Consider the following 13,751-nt stretch of genomic DNA (forward strand, 5'->3'; position numbering starts at 1 on the left):
CACTCCGTTATGTTAAAAATGTCTTACGTAGATATGCTCACGTGAGACGCTATTGACGCATAAATTGTGGGATACAGGAGATGACGCACACCGTAGAGCGGCCCCTTTTCATGTACACACGGATGTAGGTATATATGTACCCCTTCTTAACTTAAGTGTGCAATGAAAAAGATACCGTACTGTTATTTCCTCACATTCCTACAATTCAACTCATTGGTACGACGCACAAATTATGTAGTGCGTGCTCCACTGTTTCGTCCATTTTTAAAAAGTTCTCTTTTTTCTATTTTTACTTATTCACCGTTTTATTTTTCTCCATCAGAATGGTCTTCAGCCGAGTAGTCACTCTCTGACTGCTCTTCATCCGAAAAATCGCTTCCCGATTCGGCATCTCCAGAATCGTAGGCCTCCTCCACTAAGTTGTTTTCCTTGCATTGGGTCAGGTCGGATACCTCTATCTGCTTAATTTTTTCTATAATGTCTAGGTTGTTCTTTTTCAAGTTGCTGTACAGGTCCAATATCAAATCGGAGACTTCGATCTGCATGTGTATGTGTGGGTGGGAAGTTCCATGTACACTTGCTAGTACATAAAAAATATGTAACCACATGCATGTATATTGTTAGGAAATTTCATAAAATATTTTAATTTCCTTTTCCGAAGATTTGCAGTACATCACTGTCATCCTCAATGTCTACGTTGAACAGGGTGTTCATTTCGTCTCTCAAGTAGTCGCACAGCTTGTGTTTTGGGCTGCTAGCTAAAATGGGGTAGAAAAAAAAAAAAAAAAAAAAAAAATGTGCATTTGGGTTTTTTTTTTTTTTTTTTTTTACCTGACCTTTCATTTATGAAAAAAAAAAAAAAAAATCCCAAAGTTGTGTGAGCATTCAGTAGAGAGAGGTATCCCCAATTTTGCTATGACACCAATGTGCGAATGTTCTGCTTCGCGCTTTGGAGGGTTATTTCCTTTTCCTATTTTGGGTTTTTTTCGCTTTTCGTGTGCTTTCTCCTATCCCTTACCCGACAACACGTAGCTGTGAACATATTCAATTAGTTTTTTTTTTTTCTCTTCCGAACTCGGCCCTCCCCAGTTGTTCGTCACGGCCAAACGGAGAACAGTCCTGCGCAAAGGGGGAGAGAAAAAAACCACGCCGTAAAAATGGATAGCCGATAATAATAACGTAAAGTGGAGCACATTACAAGGCTTTTTAAGATTGTCCACACGGATATATATTTACACGGAAAAGGCACCCACCCAACTTTTGGTAGAGCCAACATTATGTTCACTCCGCATTGGCATGCATATAAATAGAGAACAATCAAAAAGAAAAAGCAGGGGGAAGGAGATAAAATGTCTTTAAATTGCGTTTTTCTGTTTCCCTTCTCCCATTACGCATAACCTGCTGCGCGTATATATGCAATTTTACCACTTCTCAAAAATCAGGTTAATCCCTTCGTAGAGCAAATTTGACACCTCATCATTCATTTTGACCTGAAAAATTCGTTTGGAGGGGTTTCACTTGCCAGCTTGATCGATCTATTCGTCTCAGTTTTGTTTCCCTGGAGTACTCTCCTTGAGAATTATACAAATGATCTGTCAGCTAATAAAATTGGCTTCCAGCAGGCAGGTAAATCTACTCCTAGCCTTTTCAAAAAAAAAAAAAAAAAAAGAAATCTTATCCTATTCATCCGCAATGCGGGGAAGCTTTATATCTTTTTTCACATTTCACCTTGCAAGGTCAGGTAAAATGGTGAATTAAAGGAGCTGCAAACTGATGTACTAGCAGCGCAGTTGGAAACATACTTAAAGTTGGCACAACATAAGGGGAACTTTCGAAAATTAAAAAGCTCTCTATCCGAATGGAAGAGGTAGAACATGTTCGTCCGTGCATAGCATATCACGTGCATCTATTTTTTTTTTTTTTTTTTTTTTTTTTTTGGAAAAAACGCTTCCTATTTGCATTGCGGAACAACAGCATTATTGTTCAGGAGGCACCAACTGAGCGAATCGCAACGGTTCAAAAGGCACAAGTGTTGTAACAGCAATAAATCCCACATGCATACCATTATATGCCCCTTTCGCAAAAGTAGCGTAAGTGAAACATTTGACGCTATTATAAAGATCTACCTCCACGCGACGAACATTATTAAAATCGAGAGGAAAAAATATAATTCCCTAATGCCTTAAAAACATTTGGCTAGTCATTTGTCCTGTGCGTAATTAAAATTGAAATGAACATTCCGCAGCGGAAGAGAAGGGAAGAAATGCTTGTCGCATGGATAAGTAGACAAATGGATGAGTGAGATTAATCCTTCCTGTTCCATATGGTGGTTGTAGTGGGGGGGAAAGAACCTACGTAGGTGTTTCCTTCAACTAACAGTTCGTGGCGTTCACGGTGGAAAAGCAAATATATGACTGGGGTGCGTTCCCTACAAAAGATATCCCACCGGTATCGGAATTTCAGAGGGAGGAAAACTATTTGGTTACACATCATTAGAGTTGACGCATCAGTGGTGTCCTCTAATAAAGATCGGTGATAATTCGCTAAGGGGAAAAGAGCCTCAGGAAAGGTCAACCGCCTATATCGCAACGAGCGGAAGGATTAAATTTGGATCCTTAGCATTACCATTATTAATCATATGTTTCCATTTATATCTGTTAGGGACAAATACACAAAGCAGATTCGCAAAAACATCTGTACCCATGTTGTTTACACTGGGTATTCTTCAAAAAGTGCGTTTGCTCATTTAGCTCTCATGTTTGAAATGTCCTTAATACGCTTAAATGTTGGATGGGGAGAACTAGGATTGCACATTTCCTGGGTGCCCTTTTCATTTTTTTTTCTCAAAATTTCCAGGCGAGCGGTTAGGAGTACTAATAGAAGCACTTTCCCCCAGTGGGAGTTATGTGTATAGAAGAATATACTGCTTCGCGCGCAAAGGGGAGATGCACAAGCCACTCCTATTTCACCTCCATTGGCTGAAACGCAGAAGATTATTTACACGTATGTGTTCATACCACTGTGTGGTGGAAAAAATTGTGGCTAAAGGAAGGGGGGGGTCCTTCCCCAGGTGCGAAAATTTCACCCCCGCCAAGGTTATGCACGTTTGAATCAGTCACTTGTATTTTTCCATGGGTGTGACTTTTCAATTTTAAGGACGAGCACACATGCAACATTAGTCATTTAAAACTGCCCTTTCTTGGTCCTCCCTTCACCCCTTGATTAACTTCATTGTAGTTTCAAAGGAGTACCACTTCGTAAAGTTTGCACTGTGCCACAGGGGGGGGGAGGGGGGAAAATTGTATGATACGGCCAAGCACATGGGACAAAAAGAAAAAAAAAAAAAAAAAAAAAAAAAAAGCAACCGGAAGGAAGGGCGCGTCAAAGGTTTCCCTTACCCCCACTTTTCCTACATTTAAATTTTTTGTAATCGCACTTCACTCCATCTTACATGAACATGTATACATAAATAAAAAGCACAGCCCTGCAAGGTGCGCTGCAGAAGCGCTAACACGTGAATGAGCGGGTGAATGGGAATGAAATTTTTTTTTTTTTTTTTTTTTTTTCCCCCTACCCCCACACAGAAAAGATTTGTACCTTTTGTTGGTTTTTTTTTTTCTTCCTGATGGCAATGCCTTTAATTTTATTCTTTCTATTTTTATTTTTTTTCCCCTTTTTTTGTTATATGTGCCATCCTGGAAATATTTCTCATACATACATACATACGTTCGTTCAGGTACGTAGTTCTCATACTTGAGGGTACGTTCATGTGCGTATTTTTCACCTGGTTGGAAAAAGCCTTCAGCCGATTTGCCTATGTAGCGGCTCGTCGCTCTTTTTTTTTTTTTTTTTTTTTTTTTTTTTTTCCTAACGAGTAGCTCCTTAATTGGGCCTTCCATTTTATAATTAAGTTGATTTGCCAGGCTGGGCATCGGGCGTGCGCAAACTGGCCTTTTAAGAACGCCCCTCCATACGATTATCTGCGCGTTCGGTCGACGAAGGAAAGGATAGCGAAGCCAAGTGAAGTGTGAACAATACGGGCTTACAGGTTCACGTAACATTGCGTGGAGGACACCCGCGAACGTACTTGCCCAATTGCATACCGATCGTGGTTGTGTGAATATTTTACGCAGACGTACACCCGTGGGGCAGCCACCTGCATCCATATCACCCATAATGCCAAGTGGGAAGTTTTCCGTGTAGATCTTCCCCTATTTATTTGTGACCCTCTAGTAAGCCCGTTTGTAAAATCTACCGTTGAGTCCAGTTGGGCACGCTGCGTGGGACACCTCCTTCCCCCCCCCAGACAAAACACACATCTATATCGTTCCACATTTGAGCACCCGTGAAAAGGTGTGCATGTGGAGGGAGAAGAACATTCCATCACACTGATATTACAAAATCCCCATCACATCGCCATGGAGAACGTGGTGCGGCACGCGCACGTGCACGACGTGCAGGAGGTGCTGGCGGCCCTAGAGGTGGACGCCACCAAAGGGTTGACAAAGAGTCAGCTAGCCAAAAGGAAAGAAAAGTATGGACTGAACGAATTAGAAGTAGAAACGAAAAAAGGAATTCTGGAGTTAATCCTAAATCAATTTGATGATCTTCTAGTGAAGATTCTTCTTCTTGCGGCATTCATAAGTTTTGCATTAACCTTACTCGACATGCAAAGCCATGAAGTAGCCATTTGTGATTTTATAGAACCGCTCGTAATTGTAATGATCCTAATTTTAAATGCGGCTGTGGGTGTGTGGCAAGAGTGCAATGCAGAGAAGTCGTTGGATGCATTGAAGCAATTACAGCCGACCAAAGCCAAGGTATTGAGAGATGGAAAATGGGAAATTATAGATAGTAAGCATCTAACCATTGGTGATATTATCGAGCTAAGTGTAGGAAATAAGACCCCTGCAGATGCCAGAATCATTCAGATATTTTCAACCAGCATTAAAGTGGAACAAAGTATGCTAACGGGAGAGTCTTGTTCTGTTGATAAATACTCAGAAAAATTAGATCCCTCATATAAGAATTGCGAAATCCAACTGAAAAGAAACATTTTGTTTTCGTCCACTGCAATTGTGGCTGGTAGATGTATCGCTGTCGTAACCAATATTGGCATGAATACGGAAATAGGCCAGATACAACACGCCGTCATGGAATCCACCAATGAAGATACAGACACTCCTTTGCAAATTAAAATAGATTCCTTCGGAAGACAACTCTCAAAAATTATATTCGTTATATGTGTAACCGTATGGGTCATAAACTTCAAGCATTTCTCTGATCCCATCCATGGATCCTTCCTCTACGGATGTTTGTATTACTTCAAAATTAGTGTCGCACTGGCCGTCGCTGCGATCCCCGAGGGTCTCCCTGCAGTGATAACCACTTGTCTAGCTTTAGGCACCAGAAGGATGGTCAAAAAAAATGCAATAGTACGGAAACTACAAAGTGTAGAAACGTTGGGGTGCACGACAGTTATCTGTTCAGATAAAACAGGAACACTGACGACTAACCAAATGACTGCAACAGTATTCCATTTGTTTAAAGAAGCAACCGTTTTGAAAGAATATCAGCTGTGCCAAAAGGGAGAAACCTTCTTCTTCTACGAATCATGCTTAGCGGATGATGGACAAGACAATGACTCCTTCTTCAATAAACTGAAACAGGAGGAACGCTTATCAAGTAAGAAGGCGGATCAAACATCCTACCAAAATTCTTCCACCGTCACCTCCAAGGGTAATAATACACACTCCAGTAAGCACTCCCTCTATGATGGAGAAAAGAACTTTGGAGAAAGCGACAGTGAAAAGTATGAACACTATCCATCAGACGCAGAAACGGAGAAGTCATTAGAAAAGATGCATACGAACGTAAACACTATCATCAGCAGAGGTAGCAAAATTCTGGAAGACAAAATTAAAAAATATGCTTACTCAGAATATGATTACCATTTCTACATGTGTATGGTCAACTGCAACGAAGCCAACATCTTCTGTAATGACAAGAACGCAATTGTCAAGGTTTTTGGTGACAGCACGGAGTTAGCTCTCCTCCACTTTGTCCATAACTTTGATATCAAACCCAGCTCAGTAAAAAATAATGCCATGCCCGCTGAGTACGAAAGAGCCTCTGGAAAAGGTAAAGGTAAAAAGGGAAAAGAAGAAAAAGCAACCTCATCAATTGGTGCGAACCACATGGACGAATCAAGTGGACAAAGAGACAACAAGGAGGAGAGTAAATCCTATCCAAGTGAGTGCATATCCGCATGGAGAAATGAATGCCAATTAATTAAAATAATAGAATTCACAAGAGAAAGGAAACTAATGAGTGTTATCGTCGAAAATAAAAAAAAAGATTTTATACTTTACTGCAAAGGAGCACCGGAAAATATAATAAATAATTGTAACTACTATTTGATTAAGAATGAAGTAAAGCCACTTACAGAGGAGTTGAAAAATGTTATCTGCAGTCGAGTCAAGGGAATGGGTAAGAGAGCCTTACGCACCTTAAGCTTCGCCTACAGAAAGATGAAAAAAACCGATTTAAATGTTACTAACGCTGAAGAGTATTTCAAACTTGAGAAAGACATGATCTACCTAGGAGGCTTGGGTATAATAGACCCCCCAAGGAAGTATGTCGGAAGAGCTATTAATCTATGCCATTTGGCTGGAATTAGAGTTTTCATGATTACAGGAGATAATATGGATACAGCGAAAGCCATCGCGAAGGAAATTAACATTCTTCACGAGTGCGACAGTGATGATGACCTGGACCAAAACAGCAAGACGTCCAGTGGGGCTAAGAATTCAAAGAAAAAATTAAAATGTTGCTACAGTGGAAGAGAATTCGAAGACTTCCCACTTGAGCTACAGAAGGAAATCTTAAAAAATAAACAACGCATCGTTTTCTGTAGAACGGAACCAAAGCATAAAAAACAAATTGTGAAAATATTAAAGGATCTGGGAGAAACTGTCGCTATGACAGGAGATGGGGTCAACGACGCACCTGCCTTGAAGTCTGCAGATATTGGTATTTCCATGGGAATAAACGGAACGGAGGTAGCAAAAGAAGCATCTGATATTGTTTTGGCTGATGATAATTTCAACACAATTGTGGAAGCAATCAAAGAGGGTAGATGTATTTATAACAATATGAAGGCTTTTATCCGTTATCTCATTAGTAGTAACATTGGCGAAGTAGCCTCCATTTTTATTACGGCCTTGCTGGGTATCCCCGACAGCCTTGCACCTGTACAGCTCCTCTGGGTGAACTTGGTCACTGACGGGTTGCCCGCCACGGCTTTGGGTAAGTCCTCGCGCAGAACTCAGTGCGCCAAGTTTTGCGAACTCATCATTTTCTTTCTTCTCACATAAGTGTGTTCTGATCTTTTTCCGTGTACTTTTTTCCCTCTCACATTTTCCTCCCCACCACAACCATCCCTTTTCCATCTTAGGATTCAACCCGCCCGAACACGATGTCATGAAGTGCAAGCCCAGACACAAAAACGACAATCTGATAAACGGCCTGACTCTGCTCAGGTACATCGTCATAGGAACCTACGTGGGAGTGGCCACAGTCTCCATCTTCGTGTACTGGTACCTCTTTTACCCGGATATGGACGGCCATACCCTCGTGAATTTTTACCAACTGTCACACTACAACCAATGCAAGGCCTGGGGAAATTTCCGCGTCAAGCGGGTCTACGGCATGTCGGAGGACCCCTGTTCCTACTTTTCCATGGGAAAGGTCAAGGTAGGTCTCGCCAATTAAGCAGTTAAGAGCGCTTTGCTAGATTAGCCCCATTCACAGTATTGTCCTCTTCGCCATACAATACCCCCTCCTATAAATCCCCCTCTCACTATCTCCCCCTTCCTCTCAGGCAAGCACACTTTCTCTCTCTGTGCTCGTCGTCATCGAGATGTTCAATGCCCTGAACGCGCTCAGCGAGTACAACTCCCTGTTTAAGATCCCCCCCTGGAGAAACATGTACCTGGTACTGGCCACGATCGGCTCGCTGTTGCTACACTTCATGATTTTGTACATTCCACCCCTTGCTAAAATTTTCGGTGTCGTCGCCCTTACACCATACGACTGGTTCCTAGTTTTGATGTGGTCCTTCCCCGTCATTATCATTGATGAAGTTATTAAGTTCTACGCGAAGAGGCAATTGAACAAGGGACTGTCATCCAAGCAGAAGCTCGAGTGAGGTTTGGCGAAGCAACACACGAGAGGGCTGTCTGCGTGACACAGTCCTGGACCATTCGTCACTGGGCACCTATCGTAAAAGCTATCCCAACAAATTGCCAACTCACCGAAAACTTAACTTCCTTTTTAATTTTTTAATGTGATCATTATTTTTACAATTAAAACTTGTTCATTTACTTGAGTTGCTTTTTTTTTTTTTTTTTTTTTTTTTTTTTTTCACATAATTTTTTTAGCTAGCTGACCAGCTTTTTTTTTTTTTTTTTTCTTACACCATTTTTGGGAGCACCCATGACGTGGCGTTTATTTTTGCTCTTCCAGAGGAACACCTATTTTAATTGACGCCATTTTTCACGGCCCTTTGAAACTTTTCCAATGTTCAATGAGTATACAACCACATGACTATAAAATTTGTATCATCAGCCTGAGGTTATTTTGTCTATTTTACACAAGTGTTCCGAGGAATACTTTCTTTTTTTTTTTTATTTTTATTTTCTTTTTTTTTTCCACTGTTCATTTTGATGTGAACTGAATTTATTTACACAACTGTGTTGACAGTAAGAGGGAGAATGTGGATTGACTTATCGTCACGTGTGCATAAGTTTGCGTTCGAGGGAAGGTAAAGAACAATGACTCGTTCGATGGGAAGCTCCACTGGGGCGGGAAAATATACGGGAGTGAAAAGACAGCTGTGTGGAGCATATACAAGTCATTTGCACCTTCCCCCTCCCGTGCGCACGTCCCGCGAAAAGGAAAGAGAAAAATGTATTGTCACCTTAGAGTGAGGCTGATGGGGGGCATTCCCTTTCCCGTATCCTTGTTCAGAGTGAATTTTTTTTTTTTATTACTTTATTTTTATTTTTGCATATTTTATTCTTCCCTCCCCAGTGACGCATCGAACGAAGCAGCGATTTGACCATCTCGTTAGCAGGCACTCAGCGGGAAGACTTTCCTTCTTTTTTTTTTTTTTTTTTTTTTTTTTCGCATAAGTAAAAAACTGCAACGCAGCACTATGGATTTAGCATTTTACAACAACAATAAGTACACACTTAATTATCAAAATGAAGTCACCAAGAAAATTGTGAGGAAGATTCTGAACAGGTTGGGGGATAACAAACAGGGCGAATCGCCTGGCAAGGTTGACTACAGCAGGTAAGAGAAAGTCTTCCCTGGAGCAGCGCACCCGAATTTACAAATTTGTAAATATCCAAAATTCCATATTTGCATCGTTGATGTCTTTTCCCGCCCTTTCACCCCCACGTAGAAAGAAAATCGTGGATTACTTCGCCGAGGCCGAGCAGCTGTTCACCCTGCACGACCTTTCCAAGTCAGGCGAAGTAGACATCAATTTGTTTCCCCAAATGGCCAGGCAACTTAAACAAGTATACAGCGCACCAGAAGTTAGGAAATTCAAAAAAGAAATGAACATAAAAAAAATACAAAAAATGAATTTGCCCATGTTTCTGACTCTACTGAAACGAAAGTTGTTAAAAGTCATAGACGCGGATGAAACCTTCGACAAACATTTTAAGGTCTTGGATATGCAAAAAAAAGACGCTGTTGATTTGGACGTCCTACGGACATATTTAGGGTTGGTGGGTGATAAAGTGAGTCCCGAAGATTTTGACTTTTTCCTGAAGTGCAGCACCGAGGGGGAGAGAGGTGCCCTTTCACCTAGTGATGACCCCACACGCTTGCTTACGATCACCGCGAAGCAGTACAGGGACATGCTCACATGTTATCAGCGCATTTGAAGATTTGTCCGCAGGGGGGGGAATGCTCCCACGGCGGCATATTTTAATATTTTATTTAGCCATTTTGCCACTCTTCCATTTTGTCATTCTTTTTTTTTTTTTTTTTTTTTTTTTTTTGTGATGTGTTCCCTTGGGCGCTTACATAGACACGTGAATACGTACTAATGAACTTAGGCACAACATCTTCCCCCTTTAAGAGACGGGAGGAGAAATTCCCCCATTTGTAACTTCCCTACGGAACGTGTTTTTCCCTTCAGGCACAGACTTTCTTCAAAAATTAAAACTTGCTCAATTGGGGAAGACACTCGCCCATACGTCCATACACGTGTGCATGTAAATCCCTTTTTTCGTGCGAGTCGATTAGACCAAATTCCTTTTGGCGTTCACACAGAAGAGGCGATAATGGGGTTGTCCTCAGTGATTGCCGTTGCAAGTGTGAAATTATCGGAACATCGGAAAGGATGCACAAGATAGGCGTCTGCGCGCATTTTATTAACACTTGTCACTGTAACGCCGGGCCGACTCGAACACGGAACCCCATCCGATAAAAAAGATATTCCACAAACACGCAGATCCGCGCTGTTTGTACTCGTTTTTTTTTTTTTTTTTTTACTTCCCTTTTTGTTTCTTTGCTTCCCACCTCCGCTCTACGTTACCACTTTTTACCTACGCCGCATGGATGCCAAAAAAAAAAAAAAAAAAAAAAAAAAAAATTAACTATCTGACCCGTTCAGGCGAAATTCGAAAATTTTTCGAAAAAATATCGAGTCAGGCAAAAGAAAGGGTGGGAAAAAAAAAAAAAAAAAAAAAAAAAAAAATTGGAAGCGCATTTTGTGCATAATGGCGTATGCGCTTAAATTGAAAATGGTAAATGCGTGATTGCATCTCTTCATGCTTCCACCATTTCATATTCCTTCCCGCCTCCATTCCACATTTCGGCTATCTTTCCCCCATGCTCGCTTCCCAGCTGAGCGACTACTTCCCCAGAACAACCGTTCGCTTTAAAAGAAACGGTCCAAAGTCCCGCCCTCGGGATATTCATCAAAGTGCCTTTTACAGCAAGATATACTTGTGTACGACACTTTGCAGAGCTGTTTCGTGGTTGGATATATGCATCCCGCGGGGAAGAAAAACCCTTAAAAGGGAAGCACATAAAGAGTTAATCGATAAGGGCCAAGCCGATATAGGCTGAATTGCCAAAAAGGAAGTCATCCAAGGAGCTTACCTCCAGAGCGCACAAAATAGGAGATCGCCCTCGAAGTCCCACTTCTCCTCCCCACCCCTTCCCCCTGCTGAAATGATTTTCTCCGCCACGTGCTGCCACGTATGTAGGTGCATGTAGGGAAGCCCGTGGCCAAGTGCGTAGTGATCAGAAGGGGGCGAAATTGTGCGGCGCCAAGGTTGCCATAAAAGTACTTAGACCCCGCAGAGAGCTTTTGTTCGGTAACCCTTAGGGAACCTTGCCGAAATAGTGCGTGGAACTAGGAGGGTGACAAAGTCATCAAAACCTTGAGCGCACGAAGTAAAGGAGGGGTACCCTGGCAGGAAGTGCTCGCACCTTGGATATGCTTTCCCCTACCCCCCTGTGACATGCGCCCTTGCATACACCGGGTTTAAACCTTACACTGCTAACAACAACCCCCCAACCGCATCACAATGAGCGAATCGCCTATGTGCCTGTTCATTGCGTGCTCCACGAGAGACAACACGAGCCGAGAGTACATCTACACGATCCTGAAGAACCGGCTTCTGGGTAGCCATGTGTGTATCGACACAAACATCTTGGATGTCCCAACGAACCTCAAGTTCTGCTCCTTTGACGACCTCCTCAAATGCGCAGACGATCTGCAAAAGTACGATAGTTACGCATATGGGTGTTTAAAAAAAATTGAAAAACTTGCAAAAGAGTATGATGAAAACATAGAGCTAAAAATTATATACCAGCGACAACACATTAACATAGATCAGTACATAAGGCGCTTCACTTGGGATGATGCCAAGTACCCACGCAACCGATCCCTAACAGACACCATCGACGTGATGGTAAACAATATTACAAAGCTATCCGATGAAATTCACATAAAGTCTAGCATGCTAAACGATTTAAAAGAAAAGAAAAAAAAGGATATCCCAAAAACAGATACGAATAATTTTTTCCTAAAAAATCTAAATGAAATATTGACACCACAGACAGTTAGCCAGGCAGATTTTATGGAGACAGAGTACTTGACAACATTAATTGCATACATCCCAAAGAACTCTGTTGATGAATGGCTAGCTAGTTATGAAAAATTCTCCCAGTATGTTGTCCCCAGGTCGACAGAACAATTCAAAGGGTTAGTGGACAAGGATGGAAATACGCTTTGGAAAGTCTACGTTTTTAAAAAATTTGCTGAAAGTTTTAAAGAAGCGGCAAAATTGAAAAAATTCGTAGTGAAATCTTTTAAGTATGATGAACAGAAGTACAATGATGTTATGGAATCAAGAACCAAGGTAGAAGCGGAAATTATACGACAAGAGACTTTCCTACGTAGGATGTGTTTAGCTGCTTTTTCAGATATCTTTAGCGCCTTCATTCATATTAATATTTTAAGGGTTTTTTGTGAATCCGTCCTCCGCTTTGGAGTACCCCCTAACTTTGCCTCCTTCAGCATACGCATTAACGGTGAAAGCAAAGAGAAAAAAGTGCGCAAAAAGTTGTACGACATATTTTCCTCGACCGATTCGATTGGAAAGAATTACATTAAGAGATCTGATGAGAATGACGAAGAGATATACCCCTATGTCTCTGTGTCCTTCAAAATATAACGGACCTCAAGTGGAGAGGTGAAATTTTCTTTTTTCTTTTTACCCTCCCGATGTATGGACAATTAATCATATTATATACACGCATGAAGGTAGAGAAGGAGGGTAAGATGACTCCTCTGCTTTTGTATTATTCCATGCGCATGAGCCCACACGGATGGAGGAAAAAAGAAAAAGACAAAGAAGCGGCGAGCCCCTCGATTAGCAACGCCACGATCGGTAGTGTTCACCCGTCCCCAATTAACAACTTTTTTTTTTTTTTTTTTACCTGTTTGTGTTTTCTTATGCATGAAATTATGCACACACAGAACGCGTATCTGCGAACCGTTTGTCAATTTTTTTTTTTTTTCATTCTCTCCTTTTTGTGTGTGCACCTGAGAAGACGATTACCATGCCACAGTTGTGAATAACAACACGTGTTCACCTTTATACTTCAGTTGCAATGTGCAATGGAGCGAAAAATGTGGAAGAGGAGGAAGAACGCTTATGTGCACTATTTGGGTGCGTACAAGTAGAGGTTACGTGGAAATCGGTTCGTGTAAAACAAAACTGGATACTTGCTTATTGGAGTAATGATTCCTGCTAACGGTCATAAAGAGTGTTTCTCACCTGCGTTGTAACTAGGGGTGGTTTAATACAGCATGGTTTGCAATGCATGTAGGGGTGCTCCTGGACTCGTTTTTTTTTTATCTCATTCTTCTGATGATGTCACAAGTTGGAGGTGTTGTGTCTCCGCGAGCAAGTCCCTAAACGGAAGGGGGGAAAAGAAAGCCAAGACGCTTGCGCGCTAAAGGCTATGCGACTCGATGTGGAAAAGACGCCCAAACGGGAATTCCCGTTGTACTGCGTCCACCTCGCGCTTTCGGAGGATCACACGGGCGAGGCGCAAAGTTGCAGATCCTTCCTTCGAATTTGTGTCAGGGAATTTTCCCATATAGGTTGTTGGGTAGAGCGTGGCAAGAGGGCACGAAAGGGAATTTTCATCCG

The 13,751-nt window shown here is 41.7% G+C and overlaps 4 protein-coding genes across 4 annotated transcripts; 3 read left to right on the forward strand and 1 right to left on the reverse strand.

Moving 5' to 3' along the window:
- Positions 1 to 305: 305 nt before the first annotated feature.
- Positions 306 to 1,484, reverse strand: PKNH_0207100 (pre-rRNA-processing protein TSR2, putative; the record flags this gene model as incomplete). Its single annotated transcript, XM_002257706.1, has 4 exons — positions 306 to 539; positions 673 to 758; positions 1,019 to 1,119; positions 1,426 to 1,484. The coding sequence occupies 4 exons, from the start codon at positions 1,482 to 1,484 to the stop codon at positions 306 to 308; spliced, it is 480 nt and encodes a 159-aa protein (XP_002257742.1).
- Positions 1,485 to 4,418: 2,934 nt separating this feature from the next.
- Positions 4,419 to 8,209, forward strand: PKNH_0207200 (calcium-transporting ATPase, putative; the record flags this gene model as incomplete). The annotated part of the gene is made up of 3 exons (XM_002257707.1): positions 4,419 to 7,308; positions 7,457 to 7,755; positions 7,883 to 8,209. The coding sequence occupies 3 exons, from the start codon at positions 4,419 to 4,421 to the stop codon at positions 8,207 to 8,209; spliced, it is 3,516 nt and encodes a 1,171-aa protein (XP_002257743.1).
- A 1,008-nt stretch (positions 8,210 to 9,217) lies between these two features.
- On the forward strand, positions 9,218 to 9,959 carry PKNH_0207300 (EF hand domain-containing protein, putative; the record flags this gene model as incomplete). Its single annotated transcript, XM_002257708.1, has 2 exons — positions 9,218 to 9,357; positions 9,470 to 9,959. 2 exons carry the CDS (start codon positions 9,218 to 9,220, stop codon positions 9,957 to 9,959), a joined length of 630 nt encoding a protein of 209 aa, XP_002257744.1.
- Positions 9,960 to 11,615: 1,656 nt separating this feature from the next.
- Positions 11,616 to 12,767, forward strand: PKNH_0207400 (V-type proton ATPase subunit C, putative; the record flags this gene model as incomplete). The annotated part of the gene is made up of 1 exon (XM_002257709.1): positions 11,616 to 12,767. The coding sequence occupies one exon, from the start codon at positions 11,616 to 11,618 to the stop codon at positions 12,765 to 12,767; it is 1,152 nt and encodes a 383-aa protein (XP_002257745.1).
- Between the last annotated feature and the right edge of the window lie 984 nt (positions 12,768 to 13,751).

The sequence above is a fragment of the Plasmodium knowlesi genome (genome assembly GCF_000006355.2).
Source record: "Plasmodium knowlesi strain H genome assembly, chromosome: 2".
Taxonomy (NCBI): domain Eukaryota; phylum Apicomplexa; class Aconoidasida; order Haemosporida; family Plasmodiidae; genus Plasmodium; species Plasmodium knowlesi.